The sequence below is a fragment of the Carcharhinus amblyrhynchos genome, chromosome 1 (assembly GCF_965287045.1).
Source record: "Carcharhinus amblyrhynchos chromosome 1, sCarAmb.v2.hapA, whole genome shotgun sequence".
NCBI classification, from domain to species: Eukaryota; Metazoa; Chordata; class Chondrichthyes; order Carcharhiniformes; family Carcharhinidae; genus Carcharhinus; species Carcharhinus amblyrhynchos.
This window is the reverse complement of record NC_137324.1, coordinates 110,068,031-110,091,538: the sequence shown is the minus strand read 5'-3', so window position 1 is coordinate 110,091,538 and position 23,508 is coordinate 110,068,031. Positions and strand designations below refer to the sequence as shown.

General features: G+C 42.2%; 1 protein-coding gene across 7 annotated transcripts in view; it reads right to left on the bottom strand.

Moving 5' to 3' along the window:
* The window catches only part of mapk10 (mitogen-activated protein kinase 10), a 258,892-nt gene that overhangs the window by 126,796 nt on the left and 108,588 nt on the right, over positions 1–23,508 (bottom strand). For 6 of the 7 annotated variants that reach the window (XM_080191025.1, XM_080191032.1, XM_080191042.1 and 3 more), the window contains one exon: positions 12,725–12,796. In XM_080191025.1, coding sequence (XP_080047151.1) covers positions 12,725–12,790 — 66 coding nt within the window. In that variant the 5' untranslated portion in view covers positions 12,791–12,796. Of the gene's footprint in view, positions 1–12,698; positions 12,797–23,508 lie in introns of all 7 variants that reach the window. The other variant, XM_080191051.1, reaches the window with a different exon arrangement.

Below are 23,508 nucleotides of genomic sequence, written 5' to 3'. Positions count from 1 at the left end.
AGTATCAAAGCTGATACAAAAACTGAAAAAAAGAATGAAAGAATCAGTAGTGGGAGATAAAAGATATAGAAACATGTCAAAAGTCTTCTTAAAATCTCCAATAATGATTAAAGTCTGAAGGAATAATACTGTACACTTGTGAAAGTTCTTTTTCAGGGCTGAACTGGCAATAATTAAGCCTCATCACTCTGTTAAAAACATACTTATACTGCAGGTGAGTAACTCTAAGTATAGAAATTAAGTATTGCTGAAAAAAAGAGACAGTTTGAGCTTTTCATCTTGCTCATATCAAAACAGATCACAAGATTGCCAACTGTAGAGGGAACAAAAATTTATATTGCATGAGAAGAGACTGCTGGCTGGTTGGCAAGAGGACTTGAATAGATGCATTCCCATGGAGACATGCAGACAGAAAGAGCACATTCACACATTGCATATTTCAATTAAACGTAACTTAGGGGCAACCATTTCCTGGTTCATTCATTCTTGATCAGAGTCAGCCTGCCTGGTTTGAATTTGAAGATAAGTTTGACAGTTAACTGCTGAATGCTGTGTGGCAAAGCCACTACCAATCAGACTTCTAAAATTTCTCTATGATCTTGCCTTTCCCTCACTCAATAACTTCCTCCAGCCCAACTATCATCTCACAAACTCTGAATTTCTAACTCTAACTTTTGTACATTCCACCCGCTTCTTCTCATCATTGACACAGGCTATACTATACTGTTAAGGATGGCATGGTGGCACAGTGGTTAGCATTGCTGCCTTACAGCACCAGGGAACCCAGATTTGATTCCCAGCTTGGGTCACTGTCCACGTGGGTTTTCTCTGGGTGCTCCAGTTTCCTTCCACAGTCAGAAAGATGTGCTGGTTAGGTGCATTGGCCATGTTAAATTCTTCCTCAGCGTACCCGAACAGGCATTAGAGTGTGGCAACTAGGGGATTTTCACAATGACTTCATTGCAGTGTTAATGTAAGCCTACCAGTGACTCTAATAAATAAACTTAAAACTTTACTCTTTTTGGAATTCCCTCCCAAAATTCTTACACCTTCCTGTTGTCACTTCTAGAAAATCATTCTTGAACCAACCTCTTCAGCGAAATCACCCCTCTGAATGGCTCCTTGTTTGAATTGGCATCAGTTTTTTATCCAAGGCCCTGGGAGGAGCATTGGAATATTTTATCATGTTAAGAATGTGATATCAATGCAAGTTGTACTGGTGATCAGTATCAAATAATGTAGTCGAACTACAGAATCACAGAAATTTATGACACAGAAGGAGATGATTCAGCCAATAGTGCTAGCACTGGCCATAAAAGAGCTATTCAGTTTAATCTCACCTTTCAGCTACTGGTCCATAGCTGTGCAGGTTATGGACCTTCAAGTGCATATCCAAGTAATTTTTTAAATGCATTGTGAGTTTCTGCCTCTCCACCCTTTCAAGCAATAGGATCCAGATCCCACCACCTCTGGGTGAATAAACACACTTCCCAGCTTGCCTCCAACCCTTCTATTAATTATAAACCTATATCCGTTGGTGATCGACCCTGTCTGCTCAAGAAAACAACTCCTACTCTTTCTTGGTCTCTCGCAATTTTATTTTCCTCAATTAAATCTCCCCTCAGCCTGCTCTATTCCACAGAAAATAATCCCAGCCTATCCAATCTTGCTGCTTTGCTAAAATTCTCAATTCCTGCAACATCCTCATAAATCTCCTCTTGACCCTTTGCTGATGCAACCATATCCTCCCTGTCATGCAGTGATCAGAATTGTACTTTGAATGTGGCCTAATTTGTGTTTTATACAAACCAAGTGCAACTTTCCTGCTTCTTTCTATGCCATAGTTAATAAAGCATAGTATCCCATATGTCTTCACAACCACCTTATCTAACTGTCCTGCTAACTTCAGGGATCTATAGACATGCATTCCAAGCTTGCTCTGATCCTCTCCATTTCTGATTATCTAACCATTCATTGTGTATTCCCTTGTCTGTTTTGCCTCCCTAAATGAATTACCTTGAAAGTCCTGCTCCAGTGATGCAACATTATACGTCAATGTGATTTAGATCAGTCGGTTGCATTTCTGAGTGAACAAAAAAAAGGCTTGCCAAACATCTTGGCTGTGATTGTCCCATCCTGCTAGATTAAAAATTAGAGCAGCAGGCTGGGGATTTTCATGTCAGCCGATTTGTGGTGTTCATGCCCCAACAGCGTCTCCCAGTGCCAGATTTCCAGCAGCGTCAGATCTGTGCGGAATATCAGCAGGAAGGCGCAAAGTGTATTTAAAGTCATTTGCATATGATTTAAATGTAATTAGCAGGACCTGGACTGAAGTCTCTGGGCCCACTAGTGTCACCCCCCCCCTCCCCCCACTGTCACCCCTGCTCTCCCCCCGCCATACCAGAGTGGTTCATGTCAATGGACTTTACATTAGTTCCCCACTAATGGGAAACTAATGGCCCAACACCGCTGGAGTGAAGGGCAAGCCATCGGGGTCCCCCAAAGAGTGGGGCGGTGGGGGCATGCCCCCTGGGCATTGGCACCCTGGCAATGCCAGCCTATGTCCCTGGTACTACCCAAGAAAAGTGCCAATGCCCAGAGGGCACTTTGGCACTGGCCATTGGGCATGGGACTGTGCCAAGGGGCTGTGGCATATAGGGATGGGACCTAGGCAGCAATCGGTGGGGGTGAGGATCCAGCTGCCGCTCTGTATAGGGATCAGTGGGAGAAGGAGGGAGGGCAACGATTAGGGCAGGCTGGGTGAGGGGGTGTTCAGGACTGTGGGGTGGGGCTGAGTGTCAGGGCGTGCCTGGAGGAGGACGGAGAGCTGGCACTGTGGGAGTTGCAGGGCTGGCCAGCTATTGAGCTGGCCAGCAATTGGGAAGCCATCACTGTTTGGCCACCGTGCATGCGCCAGTCTCAACACTGACAGATCGGTGCATGCATAGCAGACTGCTCAGCGAGCTGATTTCAGTGCCTCCAGTGGAGACAGGCCCCACTCTCTAGTTTTTAATGATATTCATGCTGGTGGCCTCTACAGTGCACAGAGAGTGGAAGATTCTTCTTTGAACTCCCACTGAGAAAACCAGTGTGATTTACTCCAGTTTTCACTCAAATTCGACACTTAATGTTTCTGGGAAAATTCTGCCCCTTGTTTCCCTCATGGCATTGTCTCTTTAAATGTGAAAAACCAGAATTTCATTTTGTGCTGTTTTATATATGTGTGCTGATAGAAAAATGAGGCAATATAGTTGAATTGAGCCATATTCCTCCCAGAAAAACCATACAGGGCCTCTGAGGCAAGTTGAATAATGTTCAAGTATGTCTGAGAGCACAGAGGTGGTTGAATGATGTGTATCATAAGTCCTACATGGGGCCACTGAGACAAGCCAAATGGTGTGCATGCTGGATTTGTAAGTGCAATAAAATCACATTACTGCAGAATGCAGTGTGCTGATCAGCTGACACTGGGAGAATTCATATCGGTTCAAGGAAAATAGCAGAGAGAGATTACCACTGTAATTTGCACATGTATCTTGATTGTGTAAAATGGTTTACTGACCTCCGAACACTTGAAATTTTAAACTGTTGAATATAATCCAATAAAGGATTTTAGTAAATGTGATAGAGGTAGAGGTGTAAATGTTAGTGGAACAAATGATTGATGTCCATTGCAGTTAATTTTCGAGCTGAAGCTTGCAGCTTTTAGCGATGGTATTTTTTTTCCTGGCACAAATGGATCTCAATTACATGGAAAATAAATGAAAATCTCACATCTTGTATCTGTGTGAAATTGACAGCTGGGAACATTTGTTCAATAAATGTAATCAAGCTCAAATGATAGATAACAGGATTCTAATATTAAGTTGGGGGAAGGGGGGTGCAGAATGAGTAAGAATTTACCTTCGGCAGATAAGGGAAGAGATTTCAAGTTAGTTGTTGTATGTCCAAAGTAACATATGTAAATCAGTTGTGGTCAACCTTACAGAAATGTATTTTTGTGTGCAAGTGCTTTGAGATGTGTTGTAGATTCTCAGTATTGAATGAGAGAGAAGCAAAAGTCTGTGCAAGATTCCCCTATAGCAGCAGGGCATTTTGTGGCAATGTTGCTGGAATTTTCTTTTAGATTAAAATCTGTGAGGACTTTGCTATCAAAAGGGGGTTTAGCTCTGAGTTTATTTATAGCCAATATCTTTTGGGAGATGTTTATAAAACTACTATTAATGGAGTAAAGGTTTTCTTGCGTCATTAAGTATTATTTTCTTTATTCCTTTCTTTTAATAAATGTTTATATTTCATGTTTAAAATCATCACAAGTGGTCTGAAATTTACTTCTCCTGACTTCAGATATCTCCTCATAACATACAAATTGCAAATCTGGTGGCAGCTTGTTTGCGTTTTTCTCTGAGTTTGGGCAGCCCAACACTTGCCATATCGTACACTGTTGCTGTACATTTCCACCAATAGACACAAGCTATGAACTCCAGGGTAAAGATTTTAAGGCTCATCCATGCAGCAAGATATTATGGTCCACTGAAGTAAAGAGCAAATCAAATGGGCCACCGCATCCACCCGGGGGAGACATTATTTTGCGCGCTCCCTGCCTTTAAATACACTGGTAAGGGAAGGAAGTACTACAAATTTCACCCTGTTTCAGTTGTTTTTGCATTAGTAAGATAAATTCTGACCCAAAACACCACCATGATCCATGTTTTCTTCCATGCTGTAAATCTTTGTGTTTCAATATTTCCTATACTCATTGTGCCCCAGCTTTCCAGCAACAAAGATTTATTGGTCACTCATAATAAATGCTCATGAACAGTAGCAACTGGCCTGAATTTTATACAACTAAAAATTAGGAAAGATAGCAAATTGGCAGGCCAATTTGCTATCATCCAGATTACATTATCATATATAAGGGTCTGGCAAAGAGGGTTAATGTGGGACTGAGCACAGGGCTGCTCACACAGTAATGTAAAATAGCACAGAACCCACACCCAGGGTCAATCTAGATGTTGGAAAGAACCAAGTGTATCAGCAAACATGGAGGCAGCTCCTAGCTTGTAGTCTTCACTATGTATTTGTACATAGTTTTAAAAATCAATTAAGAATTACCTGCATCCTACGTACGACTATGAAGATTTTTTCAAACCTACTGAACAGTACCCAACACCCGACAATACTGCAGAGTCATAACTTTTCTAACCACCACCTCTTCACATAAGGACACGGTAACTTGTCACTGCAGCACTTGCATACTGTCATTAGAAAGCTGTTTGCACGTCCTGTGCATTGTGGTATTAACAAGAAATACCATTAGTGTCTATAGGTTTGCTCAGTGTTCCATAATGTTCTATTGCCTTTTCAATTGGCACAAAGTTCATATTACACTGTCCAAGTCTAGAATTTGCCTTTTTTAAATGTTCAATAAATCTGAATTAACTGTGCTAAATGACACCTTAATCCATAAGCTAACTACTTTATATGTGAAGTACTTTTAATCAGATCATCAACAATACTATTAGGCAGATTGATTATTTTCCAGTTAAGTTAGAATGGACTTCTAGTCTAATAAAGTTAAATTCAAAATATCTCAGTTAAAGTTAATAGACATCAACTAGTAATGGAATAAAGAGCACACCTTAAATTTCCTTAGAAATTCTTCCATTCACAACCTATAACTGTGGTGGAACCAGATCAGTTATGTAAGTGTCTCCACTTTTGCAAGAGTTTCCTTTCTAAATACTCCTTTAGAAAGAGATTGATTTTTAAAAGGCAGAAACTCCGTCCATGAAGAACTTGCACTTATACAGTGTCTTTGCTGTAGTTAAAGATCTTAAGATGTCTCCTAAGAGTGTCATCAAAGAATATTTGACAGCACTGCTGCCTCACAATGCCAAGGACCTGGGTTCAATTATGGCCTCAGGTGACTGTCTGTATGGAGTTTGCACTTTCTCCCTGCGCGAGTTTCCTCCAGATGCTCTGAAGATGTGCAGATTACATAAGAACATAAGAAATAGGAGCAGGAGTAGGCCAACTAGCCCTTCGAGCCTGCCCCGCCATTCAATAAGATCATGGCTGATCTGTCTTGGCACAGTTCCACATTCCCGCCCTCTCCCCATAACCCTTAATCCCCTCTCTTATCAAAAACCCATCAACCCGCATCTTAAAAATATTTAGTGAGGTAGCCTCCACCACTTCAACGGGCAGAGAATTCCAGAGATTCACCACCCTTTGAGTGAAGAAGTTCCTCCTCAACTCCGTTCTAAACCGCCCCCCCTTTATCTTGAGGCTGTGCCCCCTAGTCCTACTATCCTTTCTGAGCAGGAAGAGTCTCTCCACCTCTATCCTATCCATCCCATTCATCATCTTATACGTCTCAATGAGATCTCCCCTCATTCTTCTAAACTCTAACGAGTACAAGCCTAATTTATTCAGCCTCTCCTCATAGCTCAACCCCCTCAACTCTGGCATCAGCCTAGTAAACCTCCTCTGCACTCCCTCCAAGGCCAAAATATCCTTGTGTAAGTACGGCGCCCAAAACTGCACACAGTACTCCAGCTGCGGCCTCACCAATGCCCTATACAGCCGCAGCAAGACCTCCCTACTTTTATATTCAATCCCCCTCGCGATGAAGGCCAGCATCCCATTCGCCTTCCTGACCACCTGCTGCACCTGCAAGCTGGGTTTTTGCGACTCATGCACAAGGACCCCGAAGTCCCTCAGCACCGTCGCCTGCTGCAGTTTTTCTCCACGTAAGTAATAATCCTTCCTACCAAAGTGGACCACCTTGCACTTGCCAACATTAAATTCCATTTGCCATTTCCTGGCCCATTCGCCCAGCCTATCTAGATCCTTCTGTAGACTCTCCCCACCCTCCGCACAATTTGCCTTCCCACCAATTTTGGTGTCATCAGCAAATTTCGACACCCTACACTCGGTTCCCTCCTCCAGATCATCTATATAAATGGTAAATAGCTGAGGCCCCAGCACCGACCCCTGGGGCACTCCACTAGTCACCATCCGCCAGTCCGAATAGCACCCATTGACCCCCACTCTCTGCCTCCTATTTGACAACCAGTCCTCTGTCCACGCTAACACCCTACCCCCAACTCCATGCCCCCTTACCTTCTGCAATAACCTCTTGTGAGGTACCTTGTCAAACGCCTTCTGAAAATCCAGAAAGACCACATCCACCGGCTCTCCTCTATCCACCGCCCTAGACACATCCTCATAGAACTCCAGTAAATTTGTCAGACACGACTTCCCTTTAACGAAACGGTGCTGCGTCTGCTCTATCAAGCAGTTCCCCTCAAGATGCCTCGCTATTTCCTCCTTGATGACGGATTCTAACATTTTACCTACAACAGACGTTAAACTAACCGGCCTATAATTCCCTGCCTTTTGCCTGGCACCCTTCTTAAACAACGGCGTAACATTAGCCGTTTTCCAATCTTCCGGCACTTTCCCGGAATCCAGCGACGTCTGGAAAATAACCACCAAGGCATCCACTATCACCTCCGCCATTTCTTTCAGGACCCTCGGATGCATTCCATCCGGTCCCGGGGACTTGTCCACAATCAGCCCCTCCAGTCTGTCGAGCACCACCTCTCTAGTAACAGTAATGTCATCGAGACCCTCCAGTCCTACCACCTTTCCATCTCTAACATCCGGCAAATTATTCACGTCCTCAACTGCCCCTTACTGTTAGGGGGATCAGCAGAATAAATATGTGGAGTTATGCGGATAGGTCATGGGTGGGATTGTTGTTGGTAATGGGCCAAAAGGCCTGCTTTTGCACTGTAGGGATTCTATGATTCAATGAACTATAGGCAGAGATATTAGGATAAATTATCAAACTCATTCAAAGAGATTGGCTTCAAGAAGTGTCTTAAAGGAGAATAGTGAGGTAGCATGGAAGAGAGATTTAGAGAGGAAATTTCAACATTTGGGTCCTCAGCAGCCAAAAGCACAGCTATCAATGATGGAGTAATCAAAATGGGGGTGCACAAGAAACCAGAACTGGAGGAGCACAAAGATCTTAAAGGATTGCAATGCTGCAGGAGGTTACACAGATAGGAAGGGTCAGGCCATGGAGAGAGTTTAAAATTGAGACATTACTGTTGTGGGAGACAATGAGGGCCAGCAAATATATCTGCCCTCAAAAGGCAAAAAATGGTGAGGGTTAAAGGCAGATGTGAGGATCTCCAATGCTGGGAATTGCTAATCATTTTGGCTCACTCACTCATCTCTGGACAATGCAATGACCAGCGAGGTCAGATGCATCAGCCTCCACCTGATAGATTTGGATTGCACCAAGGGAGATCAGACCAGTAAAATGGATAGAAACTTCAAAAACTCATAAGGCAATTTAGAGGAAAACACTCTTACTCAAAGAGCTGAGAAAACAATTGCCAGTGTTATTGTGGAAGATTTTTGAACCATACCAAAAACCTTTCTAGGACACCTTGACAAGTTTTCACCAATGCTTTGTCAACACTTATTCCAGAAATATCCCGAGGACTTCACCTTAAAAACAGTATATGCTTTGCTATTCTTCCTTGTTAGACACTTTATAGGTGTCACAATGAGAAAGGGAGAATTTAGTCATCAGCACCTTTCCAGAAATTTCTCTTTGTCAGCATGAAGAATGGAAAGAAAGTACAAGTCCAACCAGAGCAGGAGAGAGGGACAGGAGGGCAAAATGGACACTTTGCTCTCAGTGAGTACAAGGACATCCTTCTGCCTCTGAACCCTCTCCACCAGGAGCTTTAATGTTGTGTCTGAAAACCTGTGCACCTTCTTGACTCAGAGTCTGAGCCATTTTGCAGCGTGTCAGCAAGCACACTCCACACCTTCAGTGGAATTGGAAGCATAAAGGCTCGAGTCATAGAGTCCATGGAAACAGGCCTTTTGGCCCAAATTGTCCAAATTGTCTTTTCTTTTAAACCACTAAGCTTGTCCCAATTGCCTGTGCTTGGCCCATATCCCTCTATACCAATCTTATCCATATAAGTGTCAAAATGCTTTTTAAAAAACAAAATTGTACCCATCTCCACCTCTGGCAGCTTGTTCCAGACAACCACCACCCTCCGTGAAACAATTGCCCCCCTGGATCCTTTTATATCTCTCCCCTCTCACCTTAATGCTACGCTCTCTAGTTTTAGACTCCCCTACCTTTGGGAAAAGATGTTGACTATCTACCTTATCTATGGTCCTCATGATTTTATACACCTCTATAAGATCATCCCTAAGTCTCCTACACTCCATGGAAAAAAGCCCCAGTCTATCCAGTCTCCCCTTTTACCTCAAACCATCAAGTCCTGCTAGCATCCTAGTAAATCTTTTCTACATTCTTTCTAGTTTAATAATATCCTTTCTATAATAGGATGACCAGGACTGTACACAATATTCTAAGTGTCGCCTTACCAATGTCCTGTACAACTTCAACAAGACATCCCAACTCCTGTATTCAATGTTCCTAGCCCAAGGGTTTTGAGAACAATTGTAATATCCAATTGCTACCCAGTTTTGATCAATTATAAACTCAGATCCAGCATAAAAAGATGTGCATATGGCCTAGTATTACACTGGGCCATCAGCTCTCTCCAGTGCCACTTTTGAGGCAAAATGACTGATTGAAGAATATTGTAAATCTAATTTAACCACCTCTGGCTACATAGATTCAGTCTTCCAATGTCCCATAGGTAGTCTAGGAAATTAAGGCAAACTGTAAACAGATACTACAATCCAATTAACTCACCCATACTGAAAATAGCAGCACTGGAGAGATTTAAAATTAGATTTTTTTTAATTCACTGTGGCAAGATACGCAGATTTATCTACCTGTCGGATTGCTTCTATCAGAATCTCAGTGTAAATGTTAGTGATATACTGCCCAGCAAATACCACGTTGAAAATACAGCTCCAAATTAGTTTGGTCATGGCAGAAACTCCATGTAAGAACACAAGAAATAGGAGCTGGAATCAACCATGTTCTAGGTTATCTAGCCAATGGAAGCAGCCTCTCACTGTCTATCCTCTCAAATCCCTTCAGAATCTTCTTTGTTTCAATGCAATCACCCTTCCACCTTCTAAACTCCAGAAAGTATAGGCCCAATTTCCTCTCATTATCGGGCAATCCTCTTATCACATGGACCAAGCTAGTTAACCTTACAATTGGTTTCTTTACTAAGCCATTAATATTGATTGTAAATAGCTGAGGCCTTAGCATTGATCCTTATGGCACTCCACTAGATACAGCCTGCCAACTTGAAAATCCTCCATTTAACCCAACTCTGCTCCCTGTCAGTTAATCAATCTTCTATGCATGTTAATATATGGCCCACAACTCAATGGGATCTTACTTTACCTCTTAACGTTTTGTGGCAAAATGCCTTTTGCAAATCCAGGTACACTATATATATTGGTTCTGCTTTATCTACCTTGCTAGTTACTTCCTAAGTGCATTGTTAAGAATTTCATAATAATAGATTCCAGCATTTCCCTGATAACTGATGTCAGGCTAAGTGGTCTGCATTCAGTTATCTCTCTCCCAATTTTCTTGAGTACCATTGTTACATTCTGTAAATGCTAATTTAGTGGGACTGTCCCATAATCCAGGAAGTTTTGGAATATCAAAACCAGTGAATCTACTATCTCTATAGCTATCTCTTTTAAAACCTCAGGATGGAAGCCATCAGGTCCTGGGAACTTGTCGGCGCTTAGTCTCTGAAATTTCTCCAATACATTTTCTCTGCTGTTACAATTATCTTGGGGTTCCTCGCTGTTTTTAACCTCTAGATTATCTTTTATTTTTGGCATCTAATTTGATGTCTTCTTCTTTGTGGACAGACATAAAGGGCTAGATTTTTAATCCAGGTCTATCCCAACACCCAAAGCATTTGCAAGTCAGGACTCAGCTTTGCATCAGTGCCAGTGTCAAGATACAACTTTTAAATGCAAAAGACCTAGTTGGCAAAGGAATGAATTTGGCATTGAATCGTGGAGCAGTTAAGAGATGGGCATGGAAACCGAGGGATCTTTTTGATTTGATTTATTATTGTCATGTCTTAGTAGACAGTAAAAAGTATTGTTTCTTGCGCGCCAGACAGACAAAGCATACCGTTCATAGAGAAGGAAAGGAGAGACTGCAGGATGTAGTGTTACAATTATAGCTAGGGTGTAGAGAAAGATCAATTTTATATGAAGTAGGTCCATTCAAAAGTCTGATGGCAGCAGGGAAGAAGCTGTTCTTGTGTTGGTTGGTACATGACCTCAGAATTTTGTATCTTTTTCACAACAGAAGAAGATGGAAGAGAGAATGTCCAGGGCACACAGCGTTTTTAATTATGCCAACTGCTTTGCCAAGGCAATGGGAAGTACCATGCCGAGGCAGCAGCACAGTAGCACAGTGGTTAGTACTGCTGCTTCACAGCCATGATGGCATGGGACTGGGGTAAACTTCACATCACCAGGCCCCTGGTTCAATTCCCAGCATGGGTCACTGTCTGTGTGGAGTTTGCACGTTCTCCACTGTCTGTGTGGGTTTCTTCTGGATGGTCCGGTTTCCTCCCACATTCTGAAAGACGTGCTGGTTAGGTGAATTGACCCGAACTGGCACCGGATTGTGGTGACTAGGGGAATTTCACAGTAACTTCATTGCAGTGTTAATGTAAGCCTTACTTATGACTAACAAATAAAGTGTAAAACTTTAACTTTAAAGTGTATTCAGATTCTTTGCAAAGGCAATTGGTAGCTATGCTTGGGCTTGCCAATTGTTGAAGAGATGGCACAAGAAGGTTCTCAAAGGGTCAGTGTTGGCATGGGCAGATGGCCCCTAGGTTTTCTGATGCCACTTTTGAAAACTCTGGGGTATTGGGATTGAGGAGCTTCCTTTGGGAATGCATTTTCAATGTGTGCCCAGACCTATTACTGCTTCCCACTCTCCCCCCCGCCCCCACTCCCCCTGCCGCTATATTTGAAAATCCAGCCCAAAATATTTGATCAACGTCTCTGCTGTTCGCTCATTCTCCATGATAACTTCCCCTGTGTTTATTTGAGACACCAATTGTTTATTTTAGTTACTCTCATTTTATTATATACAATGACAATGTCCCAAAATTGGCAACCTTGGGATCAAGGCATTGACGATTTCAGATCTTGCTGCATTTCAGGTTAAGCGGTTTGAGCTGTGGATGGTTTGGGACAAGCCTGGTTGGATGGAGTCAAGGATCATTTGGTGGTGGAATTAGACCAAAAATCAAAGCTGACAATAAATCAGGTGCCACACCGTGCCAATGCAGCTTCTAGCCAAACTGTTCAGGTAAGTCTCTTTTGCTTTAATTCAATTAAAATTGATGAATGGCACATTCTTAAAAAATGTATGGTTTTCAGATAATTCTGTTTTTTTTTGACAACCAGATTTGAGGTACAGTACTGTACATATAAAATCTTTTAAAATCTGTCTAGTTTACTCTCATTTGTTTTTTTTTCAAAGTGGTTTCTAAGTCACTCCCAATTCTCAGTCTTATTATTATTCTTTGCAACATTACAAACCTCTTATTTTCTTTAAATGGACGGTAAAACAGAACAAGGTTACGCTTGATTTTTAAGAGATGATAGCAGACAGCAGTTTGAATCATGCATCACAAAAAAGACATAAATGAAATGGAAATATGATTCAACAAATACTGTACCTTGTTTACCTGTAAGGAACACACACCTGACAAAACGCAATCTTCACATCCAGGATAGGTTCACTGCAGTAGTACAAGAAATGTCGGCTCATAAATACCTGCAGGGAAATAAAAATGCAAATACAGTTTCAAGTTCAATTTTCACACTTAATTTATCCTCTCTGAATTAAATAAGGTAATTTTAAGTTTGAAGTGCATAATAAATTTGATGTTGGTTTATACCAGTCTGACATTTTCTATATTTGTGGTGGATTCACAAATTACTCATATGTTTGATTCTTTTCGGTTCATTAGAACTGCAGTCAGTTCCACTCAAGTCAAAACCCAACAAGGGAGCAGTGCTCCTAATTGGAATGATATTGAAAAAGCCCAAACAATTAATTTTACACATAAAACAACCATTCTGTTAAAATGAGCAGTATGTACATTCTTATACTTGTCCATCAGTTTTGGGTTAGCTTTCCAATCAAAGCCAGTCAGCAGTTCCTGTTTATTCAGACCAATTTAGAAGAAATTGCTTCATCACATTGAAATGTTTAGGGCATTGCTAAACATGTCAAAGGACACACTAAGAGTGCTCACAACACCAGGTTAAAGTCCAACGTGTCTGTTTGGAATCACAACTTTCGGAGCGCTGCTCCTTCATCAGGTGAGTCAATTCATCAGGTCCACTCACCTGATGAAGGAGCAGCACTCCAAAACTTGTGATTCCAAATAAACCCATTTGGTCTTTAACCTGGTGTTGTGAGCCTTCTTACTGTGCCCACCCCAGTCCAACGATGGCATCTCCACATCATATCAGGTGGAGACCTGAGTAATGTTGCAAGATGCTTTAAAAAAACTGTGCCTGTGTTTGATCCATAAAATAATCCTTATTTGTTCATTTGAATGTTGAGAATGTGCTATACTTTTGATAGCATTAGAAATTATTAAGCAAACATACTTTTTGAATATATATATTCAAAAGCATTTGATACAATGAAAGCAATTGCCTGTCTCTGGGAAGGAAGTAGACTGAGTGCTAAAATTGATCTTTGCCCCATTAGATGTTTTCTCGACCTTGTACTCTTGACGGCAAGCAAGTTGCTTACCATCTCTCAGGATTCTGCATAGTCTTTATGATAGAAAGTAATATGTCCATCAGGATTTTCACAAGATGCAAGTAATTATCTGCAGGGGAAGGAAGTTGTCTTTCAAAATCCCAGTGATCTGAAAATCTTGTTAAAGCTGGCTCCATTGTCTCACAGAAGTATACCTGAAGTTTCTGAAGTGGTGTTCCACAGTATTTGATCTGTACAAGGTGGAGGAGGGAGACACAGCTAACAGGATACCTAAAAGCCTCCTAATCAAAGAACAGACTTAATCCTGGGCAATGACTCTGACAGCAATTTGGGTCCTTTTGAGGAAAGGGGCAAGTCTCAATTGACTAGAACTTTCTGTATTTGGTAGCTTATTGAACAGCTTCTTCACCATATCAATTTAAAGTGGCACTCCTGTGAGAGGGGCACAGAGAGCAAAAAAAAAAATCAGACTACATAAAGCATATTTCTGTGGGGAGGTGGGGTGGGGCATTGTAGTGGATGATCAGCAATAATCGTAATGAATAACGAAGCAGGCTCGATGGGCTGACGGTCTATTGCCACTCCTAAGTTTCTACAGTTGTAGGGTACTCTGATAAATGGAATCAGACAGGTCTGAGGGAATAGCAAGCTTGGGCCCACACACACTGTCAATGTGAATGCTGGAAGGGGCTCTAGACTTGGGGTTGCAGTTCTCGTTGGCAGGGTCATGATCGTGGAAATGCTCCTCCCTCGTTGGCAACTCCATTAGGTTCACACCCATACAGGCATGAAGCAGATCTACGTGCAATTCAATAAACTTTAACGATAAACCCATTCCCTCGCCAAGTATTGAATCCATCCGCCCGCACCAACATGATATCATGCCAGCACAATTTACACAGGTTCACACAGACTTGCGCGGGGGTGGATTGATAGTGAAATGCTGACTCCGATCTGGGGTGGAGAGGGGGAGAACTGAGACCTCCATGATAGACTGGGGGGGGGGGAGGTTTACTCAGATTATAATCGGGGCACGCTTCATCTTGATGAACTCATGGTAAAATCAAAGAAGCAAGGTAATAAAATATTACCTATTCTGCAGAAACCCTGCTCCTTCCACATTTCAATTCACATTTTGTAGTTTACATATTTGTATCAGATCCTCATTCAATGTGACATGCCAATAGAGGGTATATCAAACTGTTCTGTTTTATTTCTCCCCAAGGCCCAAATGAATATTTTAGGAGTGAATTAGATTGCAGTGAAATATGTTGTTCTTGTGTGAGATGTTTTCTACACATAAATAAATTTAAAATCTATGGAAAAGGCTAAACAAGGCAATAATATTAAAAGACAGTGATGTAGAGGAGACAGTGCATAGATTTTGTTTACTTTCATCCTGTAATCTCAATTATAGCAATCCCACATTGTGCCACATGTGATCTAGCAGATAACCTTTGCCTCTGGCCATTTAACTGGTGCTATGGAGCACATTCTCAGCATTATTTAATTAACACTTATTGCTGAGTTAGGCTCAAAAAATGCATTTTCAAACCTAATTCACAAGTGATTAAATTCATCACAGCATGGCTTTTTTTTCTAAATCTCACACATAATTCAACTTTTATGTTTGATACTGGAAATATCATTGATTTTTTTGACAATACTGCCACCTGAAACAAATCTCATAAAATGAATACAGAAAGTGCCAAAGTTTTGTCAATTTTAGAACCAAAATTCTTTGTTATCATGGGCATGTGTGAAAGATGGAACCATTGAGTTGCAGTCGTCATGCGCAACAGCTGATCCTGATTTGGGAACCTCACACACTTGATGCATTGGGCCCGGCTTGATTCATGTGAGGGCATTTTTTTTCCTCTTAAAGTGGTTGAATCCCATCTCAGCAGCACTGCCATGTCAGTAGGAAATGCTCCAATTTTCCCGCTGCCAGTAGCACTTAAATTTTTAATTGGGAGAATCATGGCCTATGCCGCTAAAACTAAAGGTGGTTAAGAAATCTTCATCAACCAAGATTGCAAAAAAAATGTCTTTGTAATTTTAATTTTAAAGAAATATATACTGCATTGGCTCATGGAAAACTCATTGCATTGAATGTTCTGTAAAGCTTTATTTAAAAACGCACAAACTTTCTTATAGAAAGTTTTTTGGAAAAACTCCTGTTAGGCTTTTTTGAAATAAATGATTTGCTTCTCTTCCAGGTAATCTGCCATACTTATCATTTGTCTGCTGACAGTAATCTCCAAACTCCATGTTATTTAACAGGAATGGAAATTAATGATGAGAAACAAGGAAATAGAAGACATTGAACAAGTATTTTTAGAGTCATAGATAGGTTTACAGCATGGAAGTAGGCTCTTCAGCCCAACTTGTCCATGCTACCCCTTTTTAAACCACTAAGCTATTACCAATTGCCCACATTTGGCCCATATCCCTCAATACCCATCTTACTCATGTAACTGTCTAAACGCTTTTTAAGAGACAAAATTGTACTTGCCTCTACCACTATCTCTGGCAGCTTGTTCCAAACACTCACCACCCTCTGTGTGAAACAATTGCCCCCCTGAACTCTTTTGTATCTTTCCCCTCTCATTTAACCCTTTGCCCTCTAGTTTTAGATTCCCCTATCTTTGGGAAAAGATGTAGACTATCTAGCTGATCTGTGCCCCTCATTATTTTATAGACCTCAATAAGCTCACCCCTTAGCCTCCTATGCTTCAGAGAAAAAAGTCGTAGGCTTTCCAGCCTCTCCTTATAACTCAAACCATCAAGTCTCAGTAGCATCCTAGTAAATTTTTTCTGCACTCTTTCTTGTTTAATAATATCTTCTCTATAATAGGGTGACCCAGAACTGTATACTGTATTCCAAGTGTGGCCTTACCAATATCTTGTACAACTTCAACAAGATGTCCCAACTCCGATATTCAATGTTCTGACCAATGAAACCAAGCACACTAAATGCTTTCTTCACTATTCTGTCCACCTGTGACTCCACTTTCGAGGAGCCTGTACCCCTAGATATCTTTGTTCTCTAACTCTCCCCAACACTGTGCCATTAACTGAGCAAGTCCTGCCTTGGTTTGATCTACCAAAATGCATCACCTTGCATTTATCTAAATTAAAGTCCATCTGCCATTCGTCAGCCCTCTGCCCCAATTGATTAAGATCCCGCTGCAATCCTCAATAACCTTCTTCACTGTCCACTGTGCTACCAATCTTGATGTCATCTGCAAACTTACTAACCATGCCTCCTAAATTCTCATCCAAATCATTAATATAAATGACAAATAACAGTGGACCCAGCATCAATCCCTGAGGTGCACTGCTTGTCACAAGCCTCCAGTTTGAAAGACCACCCTCTACAACTACCCTCTGTCTTCTGTCATCCAGCCAATTTTGTATCCATTTGGTTAGCTCATCCTGGAACTCGTGAGATTTAACCTTATGCAACAACCTACCATGCAGTACTTTATCTAAAGTCTATGTAGACAACATCAACTGCACTGTCTTCATTGACCTTCTTGGTTACCTCTTCAAAAAACTTTTGCATATGTCACCACAGTTGAAGACACAAAAAGCATCCCAAGAAATGTAGACAGTTAAGAAGCGAAAGGGACAGAGGAGCTTAAAACAATTATGATCACTAGAGAAAAAAAATTCAGAAAACTAATGAAACTAAAAGACTGTAGAGGCAATGGAGGCATTGATTGTAATCTTTCAAAACTCACCAAGTTTGGAAAGGTCCCAGTGAACTGGAGAACAGTAAATATAATATCAATAGCCAAGAAACAAGGGAGAGAGAAAACAGAAAACTATAGGCCCAATTTGTCTTTGGGAAAATGCTGGAATTGATTATGTAGGAGGTAGCCGGGTCGCGGGGAGATCAGCAAATGGCTGTGAGATCTTCAAAGTTGGCTTCAATCTCTGAGAGAACCAACAAAGCATTCTGTCAATGAAGGCTAAGACCTTCTGCCACCCAATCACAGCCCAGGCTCAGTGACTGACCTTCCCTCTATCTGGGACCAGCTGTCAGCCACATCCAGGTACCAGCTGGCCTTCCTTATGCCAGGAACCTACTTCCCCCACCCAAGGAAATGTTCAACTTGTTTTCAGCAGAAGTCGCCAGATAGAAATGATCGAATAGCTGGTTTCCCTGCAATGCCACGAGAGAGCCCACGCCTTCCGCTAAGGTGGCTTTGCAGCAGGGGGAACCAAACTGCTGCATCAGCGGTTCTCCCCACACCAGTTAAAGGATCAAACAACAACAACGTGATAGTTTTTGTCAGCCTTGGCTCTGATAGGATGCTAAAAAGGTACATTCTGAGGAATGGAAGGGACATCTCTGCGGCCTCTCTCCATTAAGAGACATTGGGATAATTTCCGCCACTACCAACTTTCACAGCATGGTGCCAGGAATCAGGACTAAATCAGGCAGTTAAGTGGTAAATCCACTGGCATTTGCTTCATGGAAAGCCTGCAGGCAAAGATGGGAATTAAAGTTGGAAACAGGAGATTCCAGGGTCCTGTTTTTTCACCATTTCCATTGAGAATGTAGTCTGATTTGTGATGGGATTGTGGAGTGAAATCCAGCCACTAAATTGGCTATGTGTTATGCATCCTGAATTCTAGTTTATAACTCAACTAAACAGGGGAATGCCACTGGATGTTTATATGAACTCAATTCAACTTGCTTGCTCTGTGACATCAGATAACTCTCAGGTGAAATGGTGAAAAATGTCAAACAAAATATTTCTTCCCTTGTTTTAGCTGGCAAACTGTTTCATTCTTTTCAGGAAGTTGATATTTCCTCCAATTAACCATCAGCGAGTTGGAACCTGTTGGTGAGATATTTACAGGGCAATGGGGTCAGAGGCAGTATATGGTGTGCGAAGGGCAATGGGGTGAAATTCCTGGAAATCCTGAGAATGTCATATCAAACTTAATGTTCAGAACACATTTTTTTTTCCATCCCCAAATTCCCTTTCCAGCCTGATTCCAGCAAGGTTGATAGGCTGGCAGGCAGGAAGACTACTGGGGATCAGTGGGAGTAATTCCCGGCAATCAGGAAAGATTGTAGGGCAGTGGGGGTGGGGTTTGGGTCAGCAACCTAAGAGGAGAGAATATTAGGCATAATTGGAGGGGGGGGTGTGATCAGCAGATTGCAGAGAGGAGAAGCTCAAATTGGCAGCGGGGTTGCTCGTGGGGCCAGATCTTCCCATTGGAGATGAGGTTCTGACACCAAAACAGACTTGACTCCTGTATCCTATCTCCCCAAACAGAAACTCCAGGCCCAATTTCCATTCCCCTTTCACTGGCAGAGACGAGTTCAGCAATCTTAAAAGTCCTTCTAAAATCTCACTGCCTGTGAAATCTCTCCCAACAACTACCTCACTGACCAAGTTTTTAATCAGCTGTCCTGGCATCTCCTAATGTACCTTGGTGTCGCATTGTGTCTGATATCGCCTTGTGATGAACCCGGGAATGCTTGGTCTGTTATTGACTTAGCATAAATTAGAGATCTTGGTGCTGTAGATGCGAAGGGAACATGCTTACTCTGTGCTTTTCAATGTTATGCTAATGAATGAAGCAGTTAAAAATAAACAAGGAGCCAGAAGGAAAGAGAACTGGTCTGAGTTAAAATAAGCCAGTGCGAGGAGATCAATGACAACCAGCAGGTGGCCCAGCTTCTTTAAATAAAATGTTTTCACTTTGTTTTGCTGTATTCTACCATTCCTCTGAAGGCCTGGCATTCACAATTTCTGCAAATTTGGTGAAAACATTACTGTAATTGCCTTTTCACTGTTCTGTGCTTCTTAAAATACCTTGAGGTAGATTTTCAATTTGCCACTTGGACATAAAGCTGGTGTTGCTTCTCGATTACCCCACCCATGATACTGACTGCTTCACTCTCATTTCCATCAAAATGAATAGAAACTAAAAGTGATCATGTTTCACAATAGGTGACTGTTTGGCAACAGCACTTTTATGGTTGGGTAACAAACTGAAAATTTACACCCTGGGCTGAATTTTCCAAAACGCCATTTTATGAAAAAAAAATTGAAGTGCTGAACGAGCGAGAAAATGGGAGAACAATGCTGGCTTTTTCCAGCAATCTTAAGGCACTCCATGCACAGAATGAGCCTTGATGTGATTCTCACCACTAAAGGAAGGAAGAGCCTTGGGTCACAGATGAAGCCAGCTGCAGGGTGCCATTGCGCAGGCACGCCAATCTCCCAGTGAGTTGGTAGACCACCCCCTCCCCAAACAGACATCACCCCCCCCACCCTCACCAATCACTCTCTGTGCTAGTCCCTACCCCACCCCCTCCCCGCTGCCAGTTGCTCCCTCTGCCATTACCCCTCACCCCACCTACAGAGCTCTCTTCCTCTGCTGATCACCACTTTTGCTGCCCCTCCCTCCAATCACATGGGGAAACTAAGTAACCAGTTTTGTTATGAGTATATACTGTTGCTTAGTGGTTTAATACAGGGGTATCACCTTGTTCAAACTTCGTCCAAGTTGTTGTGTCAGTTTTATCAGAGTAGAGACAAAGAAACGTTTTGATCAGGTAAAGGGTCTTACAAGGTCTGTAGTACATGTTTCACTTCAACTATTAGTCGCAGGATTTCTTCTGAATTTATTATGGAAGTTTTCATCCAGCAACCAGTCTGATTGACAGGGTGCCAGCCTGGCACACAAGCATGTAATGAGCAGGGAGCAGGGAGCAGGTAGAGAGACGGCAACAAAGTTGGAATGGGGAGGGAAGATTCTGCTCAATGGGGTAAAGATGGTGGTGAGGGGCAGGACAATCATGTTAAGGTGGCCTGTTTATGGCTGGGGAGAAAAGGATTGGTATGGGGGGAGATTCTGTTAGACAAAGGGAAATCATAGAAGAGATTGGGAAGAGTCACTGGAGTCGGGGGGGGTGGTGGTGCGGTGGTTGGGGGGGGGAGGAGGTGGGGGTGCAGGAGTGCAATACTCTAGCTCCTCCTGGCCCACAAGTCAGAATCATAGAAAGTTAGAAACTTACTCCATCATGTCTCTAATTGCCCTGCAGGTATCTTAACAATCCAACCCCTTCTCACCTCCTTTCCCCCCCAACCCCACCTCTCAAGGCCCAAGAAATCCAGCTGAAATGGATTAAAACATTTTACAAAACCTATAAAAATGGAAGCATGCAGCTTCCTTGAAAGTTGGTACCAAAAGACATACCTCCTAGAAGAGGAATGGTTGTCCATCTCCCCGCCTTTAAAACCCCAATGGGCAGCTCTGCTTCCAGTGTAATCCATACAAAAGGAGTTGCACAGAGATCCATGTGTTGGGTCGAATGCAAAAAAAAATGCTCGGTATCCAAATTGCATAGCATCTCCAATTCCTTTCTTCCTTTCGTTAAAGCCTGCCTTACTGATTGGTTCAGTAGAAGTACTCTTGCCCTTAACCTGGAAGGCTGTGAATCACATTCTGGGACTTGCACACATAATCTAAGCTTAATGCCGTTCTGTGGGACTCTGCAGAATTGCAGATGTGATGGCGCAGGGGAGGACAGAAGTCAGCCTGTACCTATATTTGAAAACCGACTTGGGATGATGAAAGGATTGAGCATGCGGCCAAACAGAGGCTCGAGGTCAGCCTGGGGTTGGGCCTCACACCTCACGTACATATTTAAGGTGAGATCCCAGTGTGATCTGTGCCTCCAGATGCAGCTTAACCAACAGAAATGAAATTCTAACCACTTGCAGCAGTCTTCCGGTACATTTTGAGAGAGAAGACGGAACCAAGTTACGGAAGGTGATAGCCAATTTGTGGAGTCAGGGATAGCATTCCTGATCCTCTTGGATCCACAGAAAATATTTTTCAAGAAACTCCTAACGACCGCTAGTTGGTGGCTGCAGAGACTGCTGAAGAATCCTGAGTGCAGCTGGCCCCACAGCTGACACATTAATTGTCAACTAATTTCTGAACAGCTGTGTCCAACAGCTGTTCAGCCCCGAATCCACGAAGGGCTGAACATCTATTCAGGAGACTGTGCTCAGTAATGCTATAAAATGGGTTCCATGAGTTTGGTGATTGGGTCTGCTCCTGTGTAGATTGGATACAGCTAAACTGTTACACTTCACACGTGAAATTTTATACCAATTTGTTAGTTCAAGACCTTATGGGAACATACCAAAAAACAAACCAAAAACATATTGATGTAATTGACTTATTACTGTTTCTATTAGCGGGGCCTCACCATGTGCAAAATTACTACTGAATTTGCTTGCCTAATAAGATCAAAGTGGTTTGGTCAATGCTGGAGGCATGGTGGCATAATTGTTGGCATTGCTGCCTCACAGCACCAGGCATCCAGGTTCAATTCCAGCCATGGATCACCGTCTGTGTGGATTTGCACATTCTCCTCATATCTGTGTGGGTACTCTGATTTCCTCCCACAGTCCAAAGATGTGCAGGTTATTTGGATTGGCCATGGCAAGAGTGTGGGGTTACAGGGATAGGGTGGAGAAAAGGCATGGGTAACATACTCTGACAGAGAGCTGGTGCAGATACAATGGGTTGAATAGCTTCCGTCTGCAGTGTTGGGATTCAATGAACAAAGTAATTCATAAATGAGTTTGCTTTGAGAGGTTTTTGAGGGACGTGATAAGATGTTATATAAATGCAAAATGTCTCTAAATGGAGCCTTGGTTTTCATGATTTTCAATTGTAACTGTAATGAGCCATATAAACTGTCATTAAGTATAGCTTTGTACATGCTAATTTGTGCACATTTGTGTTAAACATTGAGTAATTTTGATCATTTTCAGATTAGTATCGTCAGCACTGATTAATCTACCTTAAATAGTAATTAAAGTATTTTCTAGTAGCACAAAGGGCCTTTTCCTGTATAAACAATTAACTTGAAGCACAGAGTACTGACATAAGCCGTGGGTTGCTGGCAGGACCCTACAACAGCTAATACTTGGGTAGTACCTCCTGCATGATAGGTGATAATTACAAACACAAAAGCTGTTTTCCCCTCAAACCTGCTCATTAGGAGTGCAGCTACATTCACCAGTTTTTGAATTTTCTTTTCCTCTGTTCACAACTCCTTATCCATTTCTGTGCTTTTTAACCATGAGGCATTACTGTCGAGTGTGCCACAATGTCTCTGCTGGGACTGACTGAGCAGTTAGGCAGGTTTACTACGTCACATGGACTGTGTGAAAATTTGAAAGATTTTGATTTTAGGTAGCTGGGGTAAATCTTAATTTGAAAATATTCTTACTCAGCTCTACCCCCGGGGATCTGTATTCTGTTGTGTGGTGTTCTACAGGTGTCAAGTATATGCTTACCTCGCCTAGACTGGAGTCTTGGTCTTTATTTTCAGGAAGATCAAGGTTACAAAAATACTTACTTGTTTCCTCATCCAACAGAAGTGATGAAGTGTAAAGGGGCCAGACTGAGAGGCAACGCAGAGAGATAGAGAATGGGGGAGGGCAGGAGTCCTGGGAGAGAGCAGTGCAGGAGTCTCCCAAGGGGGAGCAGTGCAGAGGTCTGGGAGAGAATCAGGTAAATGATTCACTGTTGATTTTTTTTCTCTTTATACTAAGTATACCTTAGCATAAAGAGAATAACTCTTTGAAGTGTGGAAGAAAACTGAAAGAAACCCACACAGACACAAAGAAAATTTGCAAATTCACACAGACAGTTATCCATGGCTAGAATTGAACCCGAGTCTCTGGTGCTGTGAG